Raw genomic sequence first — 12,301 nt, forward strand, 5'->3', positions numbered from 1 at the left:
GTGCTTTGCTGCAAGAGGGACTGGTGGACTTCACAAAATAGACGGCATCATGAGGATGGAAAATTATGTGGATATATTGAAGCAAAATCTCAAGTCAGTCAGGAAGTTAAAACTTGGTTGCAAATGAGTCTTCCAAATGGACAATCACCCCAAGCATACTTCCAAAGTTGTGGCAAAATGGCTTAAGGACAACAAAGTCAAGGTATTGGAGTGGCCATAACAAAGCCCGGACTTCAATCCTATAGAAAATGTGTGGGCAGAACTGAAAAGGCGTGTGCGAGCAAGGAGGCCTACAAACCTGACTCAGTTACCCCAGCTCTGTCAGGAGGAATGGGCCAAAATTCACCCAACATATTGTGGGAAGCATTATCACAAGCATTTCGCTACACTCGCATTAACATCTGGGGTAGTAGAAACTTAAGAACCCTCTTGGTCCTAGACTTGGCGCTCCGGTACTGCTTGCCATGCAGTAGCAGAGAGAACAGTCTACGACAAGGGTGGCTGGAGTCTGACAATTTAGGGATTTCCTCTGACACCACCTGGTATAGAGGTCCTGGATGGCAGGAAGCTTGGCCGTGCACAGTACCCTCTGTAATTGGAGGCCGAGCAGTTGCCATACCAGGCATTGATGCAAACACGACTGTCTTGATGTATTTGGACCATGATAGTTTGTTGGTGATGTGGACACCAAGGAACTTCAACCTCTCAACCTGCTCCACTACAGCCCCGTCGATGAGAATGGGGGCGTGCTCGGTCCCCTTTTTCCTGTCGTCCACAATTATCTCCTTTGTCTATATCACGTTGAGGGAGAGGTTGTTGTCCTGGCACCAAAATGGCCAGGTGTCTGACCTCCTCCCTATAGGCTGTCCCATCGTTGTCGGTGATCAGGCCTACCACTTTTGTGTCATCAGAAAACTTGGTGTTGGAGTCGTGCCTGGCCGTGCAGTCATGAGTGAACAGGGAGTACAAGAGCATACATCCCTGAGGGGCTCCAGTGTTAAGGATCAGCGTGGCAGACATGTTGTTACAAGAGGTTGACTGATTAATCAGGCATGGCTGATTACAAGTTTTCATAACAATCGGTAAACTGCCTTTTTGGGCGCCGATTTTGGCCAATTACATTAAAATCCACGAGGAAACTGCGTGACAGGCTCACCACCTGTTACATGAGTGCAGCGTCAAAAGGACCTTGTGGGTGCAAGGAGCCAAGGTAAGTTGCTAGCTAGCATTAAACTTATCGTATAAAAACCTCACATAATAACTAGTTAACTACACATGGTTTATATTACTAGGTTAACTTTTACTTTCTTCTCCAACACTGTTTTTACATTTAAACCAAATTGAACGAGTTTAATTTATTTGAGACTAAATAGATTTTATTTATTATATTAAGTTAAAATAACAAGGTTCATTCAGTATTGTTGTCATTGTCATTATTGCAATAAATAAAAATGAACAAATCGTTTAATGAAAAAAAAAACAATCAATTAAAATCGGTATCTGCTTTTTTGGTCCTCCAATAAAAATCGGTATCGGCGTTGAAAAAAAATCATAAATCGGGCAACCTCTAGTTGTAACCTACCCTTACCACCTGGGGGTGGCCCATCAGGAAGTTCAGGATCCAGTTGCAGAGGGAGGTGTTTAGTCCCAGGGTCCTTAGATCAGTGATGAGCTTTGAGGGCACTATGGTGTTGAACGCTGAGCTGTAGTCAATGAATAGCTTTTACAGGTGCTTTTACACCTGCATTGTTTGCCGTTTGGGGTTTTAGGCTGGGTTTCTGTACAGCACTTTGAGATATCAGCTGATGTACGAAGGGTTATATAAATACATTTGATTTGATTTGAATAGCATTCTCACATAGGTGTTCCTTTTGCCCAGGTGGGAAAGGGCAGTATTGAGTGCAAGAGAGATTCCGTCATCTGTGGATATGTTGGTGCGGTATGCAAATTGGAGTGGGTCTAGGGTTTCTGGGATAATGGTGTTGATGTGAGCCATGACAAGCCTTTCAAAGCACTTCATGGCTACAGACGTGAGTGCTACAGGTCAGTAGTCATTTAAACAGGTTACCTTTATGTCCTTAAGCACAAGGACTATGCTGGTCTGCTTAAAACATGTTGGTATTACAGACTCGTCAGGGAGAGACACTTGAGTTTTATTTATTTTACCAGGTAAGTTGACTGAGAACACGTTCTCATTTACAGCAACGACCTGGGGAATAGTTACAGGGGAGAGGGATGAATGAGACAATTTTAAACTGGGGATTATTAGGTGACCGTTAATGGTTTGAGGGCCAGATTGGGAATTTAGCCAGGACACCAGGGTTAACACCCCTACTCTTACAATAAGTGCCATGGGATCTTTAATGACCTCAGAGAGTCAGGACACCCGTTTCACATCCCTTCCAAAAGGCAGCGTCCCCAATCACTGCCCTGGGGCATTGGGATATTTTTTAGACCAGAGGAAAGTGTGCCTCCTACTGGCCCTCCAACACCACTTCCAGCAGCATCTGGTCTCCCATCCAGGTACTGACCAGGACCAACCCTGCTTAGCTTCAGAAGCAAGCCAGCAGTGGTATGAAGGGTGGTATGCTGCTGGCCGAGTTGGTCAGCGCATGCTTGGAGTACACGTCCCAGCAATCCGTCTAGCCCTGCAGCCTTGTGAATGCTGACCTGTTTAAAGGTCTTACTCACATTGGCTACGGAGAGCGTGATCACACAGCCGTACGGAACAGCTGATGCTCTCATGCATGTGTCAAGCCTTCAATACTAGGTAGGACTACAAGTTACTGTAGGGAGGGACGTATTTTCTGTTTGTCGAGATTGAGTCGATATATTCTGGTGTTGAAAACACCAACCATGATATTTAAGTGCCCAGAGTCAGTATGCTTTGTTTGATTGGTTGTGTGGTGCATTGGCACAGAAACATGTTGCTGGAAAAGTTGTTGCATGTATAAACTCAGCAAAAAAAGAAATGTCCTCTCACTGTCCACTGCATTTATTTATCAGCAAACTTAAGATGTGTAAATATTTTTATTAACATAACAAGACTCAAAAAACAAACTGAACAAGTTCCACAGACATGGAATGTGTCGTCAAAATCAAAACTTAAAGTCAATGCAGCTGGTGGCCCCACCAGATACTCAGTACTACAGTGCATCTCCTCCTCATGGACTGCACCAGATGTGCCAATTATTGCTGTGAGATGGTACCGCACTCTTCCACCAAGGCACCTGCAAGTTCCCGGACATTTCTGGGGGGGAATGGCCCTAGCCCTCTCCCGCCGATCCAATAGGTCCCAGGCGTGCTCAATGGGATTGAGATCAGGGCTCTTCGCTGCAGAACACTGACATTCCTGTCTTGCAGGAAATCACACACAGAACGAGCAGTATGGCTGGTGGCATTGTCATGCTGGAGAATGAGGATGAGCCTGCAGGAAGGGTACCACATGATGGAGGATGTCTTCCCTGTAACGCACAGCGTTGAGATTGCCTGTAATGACAAGCTCAGTCCGATGACGCTGTGACACAGCGACCACGACCATGACGGACCCTCCACCTCCAAATTGATCCCACTCCAGAGTACAAGCATCGGTGTAACGCTCATTCCTTCAACGATAAACGCGAATCCGACCATCACCCCTGGTGAGACAAAACTGCGACGAGCACTTTATGCCAGTCCTGTCTGGTCCAGCGACAGTGGGTTTGTACCCATAGGTGACGTTGTTGCCGGTGATGTCTGATGAGGACCTGCCTTACAACATGCCTACAAACCCTCAGTCCAGCCTCTCTCAGCCTATTGTTAACAGTCTGAGCACTGGAGAGATTGTGCGTTCCTGGTGTAACTCGGGCAGTTGTTTCCATCCTTTACCTGTCCCGCAGGTGTTCGAATGTACCGATCCTGTGCAGGTGTTGTTACACGTGGTCTGCCACTGCCAGGACGATCAGCTGTCCGTCCTGTCTTAGGCGTCTCGCAGTACGGACATTGCAATTTATTGCCCTGGCCACATCTGCAGTCCTCATGCTACCTTGCAGCATGCCTAAGGCACATTCATGCAGATGAGCAGGGACCCTGGGCATCATTCTTTTGCTGATTTCCAGAGTCAGTCGAAAGGCCTCTTTAGTGTCCTAAGTTTTTATAACTGTGACTTAAATTGCCTACTGTCTGTAAGCCGTTAGTGTCTTCACGACATTTACACAGGTGCACGTTCATTAATTGTTTATGGTTCATTGAACAAGCATGGGAAACAGTGTTTAAATCTTTTTACAATGAAGATCTGTGCAATTTAGATTTTCACAAATTATCTTTGAAAGACAGGGTCGTTTCAAATCTTCGTGGCATCAACTGTGCCACAAGAGCATGTTGGTTGAATTGGCAAAGTCGATATCCACAGGGTCGCTACAGTTAGTTATTTGTGGTCGTAAATATTATTTTGGAGTTAATCTATATGAGGGGGTAGGGTGTGTAATTTATTTTACAGTACAAGGGAAGTGTGATGTGAGAAATATTTTTTACCTTTTGGAGTGCATTTTTTATGATACCTTGAGTTGGACCAAACTGTCCCTAACATGTGTTGAAGTGGTTGTTGTTGTAGCTGTTGGTGATGTGTATACAGTAGGCAACTGAGGGAGAGATGTTCCCAGAAAGTAAGACGAGACCAGTGGTATTTACAGGAAACCATTCAGGTGTATTGTGGCTTTTGCGACTGCTTTCTAATTTTTCTAGCATTCAAAGTGAATTGCAGAGGCTAGTATGGCAATGGCCTATTTGCATATAGGGCTACTGTAGATATGATTGGTCATGGCGCACACCGGTTTGTGTAGACTGGACAAGATTGACAAGCTTTTATTTACTGCAATGTATTAATTGTCCAAACGCATGACCGCTTTCCTACTCTTATTACTAGAAAAGTATTTTTGAATGTATGAAAACACCTTGAAGTATAAAAAAAGGTAATAAAATAAAATAAATATTTGGGCTTACTGCTATTAGCCCATGCAAACACACTGAATAACAGATTCACTACATGGAGGGGTTGATTAAGGAAGACATCCTCTTCTGCAAACCAGAATAACATGAGAGGATATTTTTAGAGTACTGGACCGCTTTGTGACATCAAATGGACTTGTGGTCAAGATGTGTTTGTATCTGGACTGATGGCACTAAAGCCATGACAGGGAGACACAGTGGAGTGGTAACGCGCGTGCAAGTAGTTGCTCCCGACACCACTTGTGTACACTGCAGCTTCTACAGAGGCTCTTGCTGCCAAGGGAATGCCTGATAGCTTGAAAGATGTTTTGGACACAACAATGAAAAAGCAAGGCCCCTGAACTCGTGTATTTTCTGCATTATGCAATGATATGGGCAGTGACCATGTAACGCTTTTACAACATGCAGAAGTGCGCTGCTTATCAGGGGGCAAAGTATTAACATGTTTTTTTATTGATAAACAAACTTAAAGCTCTTTACTGACCATAATTTTCACTTGTCTGACCACTTGCATGATGACGAGTTTCTCACACGACTGGCCTATCTGGGTGATGTTTTTTCTCATCCGAATAATCAGAATCTAGGATTACAGGGACTCTCCGCAACTATATTCAATGTGCGGGACAAAACTGAGGCTATGATTAAGAAGTTGGAGCTCTTTTCTGTCTGGATTAACAAGGACAACACACAGTTCTTTCCATCATTGTTTGATTTGTGGGAAAATTAACAAGCTTACAGAAAATGTCAAATGTGATATAGCGAAGCACCTGAGTGAGTTGGGTAAGCATTTACCCAGGTATTTTCCCAAAACGGATTACACAAAAAACTGAATTCGTTATCCCTTTCATGCCCTGCCTCCAGTCCAAGTCAACAAGAGAGCCTCATCGAAATTGCATTCTGTGAAAATGTAATTTAAAATCAGAAGCCACTGCCAGATTTCTGGATTGGGCTGAGCTCAGAGCATCCTGCCTTGGCAAATCGTGCTGTTAAGACACTGATGCCCTTTGCAACCACGTACCTATGTGAGAGTAGATTCTCGGCCCTCACTAGCATGAAAACTAAATACAGGCACAGACTGTGTGGGAAATTATTTAAGACGGAGACTCTCTCCAATACAACCCAACATTGCAGAGTTATGTGCATCCTTTCAAGCACACCCTTCTCATTAACCTGTGGGGAGTTATTCAAAAATCCTTGAACAAATAAGTTTTTATATGTAAGACATTAAATAAAGAGCAAATATAATAATAATTGATTTGTGCCCTGGTCCTATAAGAGCTCTTTGTCACTTCCCACAAGCCAGGTTGTGACAAAAACTCACTAATTCTTTGTTTAATAAATGTATTGTATAGTGTGCGTGTTGCAGGCTTACAATGATGGCAAAAAAAATAACATTTGAGAGTGTGCGGACCCTGGTGCTAGAGGGAGTACGCAGCTGTAGGTTGAATGTTTGAACGGGTACAGGACTATAAAAAAGTTTGGGATCCACTGATCTAGACAATTGTTCTAACTGAAACAGCAGTCTCAAAAATCATGAGAATTACTACTGGTAATGTCACCTCCCATACTCTTGTGGAAAAGGCTAATCTACTTACACTTAGCAACAATCTCACCTCCAATGTCACAAACAAAAGCGTTTCACCGTGTAGAGCACCATACAAAAAGTCCATGGTAAGTCTCATCAAAACAAGGACTACAACACTGGCTTTTTCTTGGATCTTGTCAGCTCAGTTTTCCACCGTGTCATTGGTCTACAGAACGTGCGACTCACCGAGTTGACGTTGACAGTCGTCGCGATCTGGCTGACTGGGGAGGACTGGGTGGCTGTGGAGGCAGTGGTGGTGGCCAGGGTAATTAGCCTGATACCCTGGGGCAGGGCTTGCTGCTGCAGGTCATTGAGCACTTGGGCCTGGGACTGCGCTGTCAGCTGGCTAAAGAAGGCGTACTGGGATAGCTGCTGCTCCAGAGTCAAGGCGTCCATCGCCATTGCCTGTTAACGATACAGGAAGAGAAAAAAGCTTGAACTTAACCTGAAAACGAGGAATTCAACACTTATAACAGGGTTACAGTAGCTAGCAAAATAACATAAGAATGTTTGGTAACTTTAAAACTGTAAATAATTTAAGAAAGCTTGCTAACTAACTTGGGTAACTGAGGTGAAACAATTACATCCAATTAGTTACCTACCGCACTGCTCTTTGCTGGCAAACGTAACACTGCCAAAACTGATGTTGGCTCAAGTAATACTTAAAATGCCTAAATGTTAGCATCATCTTCCCAAGTGTACTATAAAAAATAAAGTGGAAAAATATACATTACCTATATCTAGAATATAATACCAAGATGAAGACTGATGAAAATGAATGAATCACCTTTTACTGCGCATCCATTTCAATATACTACAAGAGTAGCTAAGTATCTTGTTTTCACCCAGCGACGCAAAGGCTTTAATACGTTATAGAAAGATTCTCAGTTCATAGACAAAACAAACATTAGATACTAGTGCTATGGGCAGAGAAAGGTTATCGTTTCATATTTTAAAGCATCGCACACTGAGCATTGTTTGGGATGTTATGCCTTCCTCGAGCAATTGAAAGCTCCAAATTACTCTGGAGTAGAGGTCGACCGACTAATCGTAATGGCCGATTAATTAGGGCCTATTTCAAGTTTTCATAACAATTGGAAATCAGTATTTTTGGAAACCAATTTTTTTTACACCTTTATTTAATCTTTATTTGACTAGGCAAGTCAGTTAAAACCACATTCTTATTTTCAATGACTGCCTAGGAACGGTGGATTAACTGCCTCGTTCAGGGGCAGAATGACATATTTTCACCTTGTCAGCACGGGGGATCCAATCTTGCAACCTTACAGCTAACTCGTCCAACGCTATAACCACCTGCCTCATTGCACTCCACAAGGAGACTGCCTGTTACGCAAATGCAGTAAGCCAAGGTAAGTTGCTAGCTAGCATTAAACTTGTCTTATAAAAACAATCAATCATAATCACTCGTTAATGACACATGGTTGATGATGTTACTAGATATTATCTAGCGTGTCCTGCGTTGCATATAATCTGACTGAGCATACAAGCATACAAGTATCTGACTGAGCGGTGGTAGGCAGCAGCAGGCTCGTAAGCATTCATTCAAACAGCACTTTCGTGCGTTTTGCCAGCAGCTCTTGTGCGTCAAGCATTGCGCAGTTTATGACTTCAAGCCTATCAACTCCCGAGATGAGGCTAGTGTAACCGGTGTGAAATGGCTAGCTAGTTAGCAGGGTGCGCGCTAATAGCGTTTCAAACGTCACTCGCTCTGAGACTTGCATGGGTAACGCTGCTTCAAGGGTGGCTGATGTCGTTGTGTTCCTGGTTCGAGCCCAGGGAGGAGCGAGGAGAGGGACGGAAGCTATACTATTACACTGACAATACTAAAGTGCCTATAAGAACATCCAATAGTCAAAGGTATAGGAAATACAAATGGTAGAGAGAGAGAAATAGTCCTATAAATACTATATTAACTACAACCTAAAACCTCTTACCTTGGAATATTTATATTTTTATTTATTTTATTTCACCTTTATTTAACCAGGTAGGCAAGTTCAGAACAAGTTCTCATTTACAATTAATATTGAAGTCTCATGTTAAAAGGAACCACCAGCTTTCATACGTGTCTCATGTTCTGCGCAAGGAACTTAAGTTAGCTTTTTTTACATGGCACATTTTGCACTTTTACTTTCTTCTCCAACACTTTGTTTTTGCATTATTTAAACCAAATTGAACATGTTTCATTATTTATTTGAGGGTAAATTGATTTTATTGATGTATTATATTAAAGTTAAAATAAGTGTTCATTCAGTATTGTTGTAATTGTCATTATTTCAACTACATTAAAAAAAAAATCTGCATCTGCTTTTTTTTGTCCTCCAATAACCGGTATCTGCGTTGAAAAATCATAATCGGTCGACCTCTTAGCTAGCTGAGTCATTCCAGGAAACAAGGCCAAACTACACCTGGTAGGCATCATTTGCTCATCTCACATAGGGATTTAGCCATGTATATAGGGCAGCAGGTAGAATAGCAGTTAGAGCATTGGTTCAGTAACCAAAAGGTTGCTAGATCAAATTCCCGAGCCAACAAGGTGAAAGGCAGACCCAACTCTCTGAAGGGTGTCTTAGGAAAAGTTGAGATGTGCAAAACACATTTTCAATTCACACATGGGTTTTGAAATAGGGCAAATATAAATCACCCACCAAATCATTATTATATACACTGAACAAAAATATGAACGCAACATGTAAAGTGTTGGTACCATGTTTTATGAGCTGAAATTAAAGTTCAAAAATCTTATTTCACTGAAATGTTTACATCCCTGTTAGTGAGCATTTCTTCTTTGCCAAGATAATCCATCCACCTGGGAGGTGTGGCATATCAAGAAAATGATTAACAGCATGATCCTGACACAGGTGCACCTTCTGCTGGGGAAAATGAAAGGCCACTAAAATGTGCCACACAACACAAAACCACAGATCTCTCAAGTTGAGGGAGAGTACAATTGGCATGCTGACTGCAGGAATGTCCACCAGAGCAGTTGCCAGAGAATTGAAATGTTAATTTCTCTACCATAAGCTGCCTCCAAATTCATTTTAGAGAATTTGGCAGTACGTCTAACCAGCCTTACAAATCGCAGTCCACATGTCCTGTATGGCGTTGTGTGGGCGAGTGATTTGCTGATGGCAACATGGTGAATAGAGTGCCCCATGGAAGCAGTGGGGTTATGGTATGGGCAGGCAAAAGCTATGGACAACGAACACAATTGCATTTCATCAATGGCAATTTAAATGCACAGAGATACCATGATGAGATCCTGAGGCCCATTGTCGTGCCATTCATCCGCTGCCATCAACTCATGTTTCAGCATGATAATGCACATCCCCATGTCGCAAGGATCTGTACACAATTCCTGGAGGCAGAAAATGTCCCAGTTCTTCCAAGACTTGCATATTCACCAGACGACATGTCACCCATTGACCATGTTTGGGAGGCAGTGTGTTGCAGTTCCCACCAACTTCACACAGCCATTGAATAGGAGTGGGACTATATTCAACAGGCCATAATCAACTACCTGATCAATTCTATGTGAAGGAGATGTGTCGCGCTGCATGATGCAAGTGGTGGACACAGGTACTTTTCTGATCTATGATGGTCAAAAGGTATGTATGACCAACAGATGCATATCTGTATTCCCAGTCATGTGAAATTCATAGATTAGGGCTTAAATTATTTAAATGTAATGTTAATTTTTAGTTCAGTATAAATTGAAAACACTACTACCAGTTCTCCTTTTGAAGTTTGTCGAGAAAATACATTTGTCTGCATAGCCGTTTAGCAAACTCCAGCACCTTTCTCTCTCAGAATTTACCTTGTTGATTAAACAATCTAATTAATCAAAATGTTACATCATGCTTTTGGCCCTTTAAAAACATCAGGCTAAAATCCCATTTTAGTTTCAGAGATTTACTGAATGTGATATATCTATGTTAAAAATGACTTGTTTACAACCTCTGTTAAAGTTCAATAATATCACTGCTGAATGCGACCGTAGAAAAAGCCTCTCACCTGGATGTTGAGAGGGGGCGATAGGGTGGGGGAGAGCTGCTGCGGTGACTGCTGTGGGTTGGCGTTTAGGGTTAGGGGGACCAGGGTGGACTGCCTGCGCTGGGCCGTCACGGTAGGCTGAGCGGTGGTTGGGATCCCTGCCAAGACAACAGGACAGGCATCAGTGGCTCTTCTCTGAAATACAGCAAAACTCATTCTGGGCATTGCTGTGCAATGTAACATTGGCAGGGGTTTTTCACAACTACATTGTACACAGATTTTCTAGTGATGTGTGCTGTATATGTTTATATGCATGCATCCACTCATATGCCAATCCCTAAGTAAGTACCAATCACTAAGTAATAAAGTACCTATCCATCGACCCATCTAGCTTTCAGTAGCTTGACAAATGGCGTTTCTAGTGAAACTTGACGCATAATCATTCTGTGAAATGTTTGCAGTAGTGAACAGGTTCACCTACTACCTCAGAATCTAGTCTGCATTTTAACTAAAGATCCTCAAGGAGCCATAAATAAATAAGTGGAGCCATCCATATTCCTGCCAGCTATCTGTGCATGTTATTTCAACAGCATCTTTTTCCAGATACAGGGGGGTGGGAAACAGTCTAGTCAAGACGTTCAAAGAGCTCCAGTGTCTGTAGGCAGTTTGATGCAATATTTTGCAGGGTAATGGGAAACACCTTACAAAGACAATATAGTTGTGTCACATGATTACCATTGTAATATCTGCATGGTGTACGTTAACAGGTTATTCTGCATGTAGACTATTGCCAAAGTTCGATTTTTGGATGTTATGTCCAAAAAAAATGGTTTCCTTGCTCAAATGGTAGAAATGGTGCTGCATGGAGTTCAGGAAGGTTTCGTACATAAACCACTAGTAAAACAGTGGATCACAAAATTAACTTTGATACAGAACTTGCTTTTTAATGAAAAACATGTAGAGATTATCCTTGGTTACATTATCAGAATTTCAAATAAATAAATAATATTTATATATACACTACCATTCATGTTTGGGGTCACTTAGAAATGTCCTTGTTTTTTGAAAGAAGAGCACATGTTTTGTCCATTAAAATTATATCAAATTGTTCAGAAATACAGTGTACACATTGTTAATGTTGTAATGACTATTGTAGCTGGAAACGGTTGATTTAATGGAATATTCGTGGGTTCGATTAAAGGCTCAAAATGGACAGAAACAAAGCTCTTTCCTCTGAAACTCGTCAGTCTATTCTAGTTCTGAAAAATGAAGGCTATTCCATGCGAGAAATTGCCAAGAAACTGAAGATCTCGTACAACACTCTGTACTGCTCCCTTCACAGAAGAGTGCAAACTGGCACTCACCAGAATAGAAAGAGTGGGAGGCACCGGTGCACAACTGTGCAAGAGGACAAGTACATTAGCGTGTCTAGTTTGAAAAAGACACCTTAAGCCCTCACCTGGCAGCTTCATTAAATAGTACACGCAAAACACCAGTCTCAATGTCAACAGTGAAGAGGCGACTCCGGGATGCTGGCCTTCAAGGCAGAGTTGCAAATAAAAATTGCAAAAAAAAGCCATACATCTCAGACTGGCAAATAAAAAGGAAAGATTAAGATGGGCACTGGACAGAGGAACATCCTGGAGTCGCCTCTTCACAGTTGACGTTGAGACTGGTATTTTACAGTACTATTTAATGAAGCTGATGCTCCAGATACTC

General features: G+C 42.3%; 1 protein-coding gene across 1 annotated transcript in view; it reads right to left on the minus strand.

The window, feature by feature from the left end:
• The window catches only part of LOC118401461 (CREB-regulated transcription coactivator 1-like), a 37,126-nt gene that overhangs the window by 10,540 nt on the left and 14,285 nt on the right, over positions 1-12,301 (minus strand). The window contains exons 9-10 of the mRNA XM_052475169.1: positions 10,604-10,740; positions 6,758-6,976 (exon numbers count right to left, since the gene is read on the minus strand). Of these exons, the coding sequence (XP_052331129.1) occupies positions 6,758-6,976; positions 10,604-10,740 (356 nt within the window). The remainder of the gene's footprint in view (positions 1-6,757; positions 6,977-10,603; positions 10,741-12,301) is intronic.

The sequence above is a fragment of the Oncorhynchus keta genome, chromosome 22 (genome assembly GCF_023373465.1).
Source record: "Oncorhynchus keta strain PuntledgeMale-10-30-2019 chromosome 22, Oket_V2, whole genome shotgun sequence".
NCBI lineage: Eukaryota > Metazoa > Chordata > Actinopteri > Salmoniformes > Salmonidae > Oncorhynchus > Oncorhynchus keta.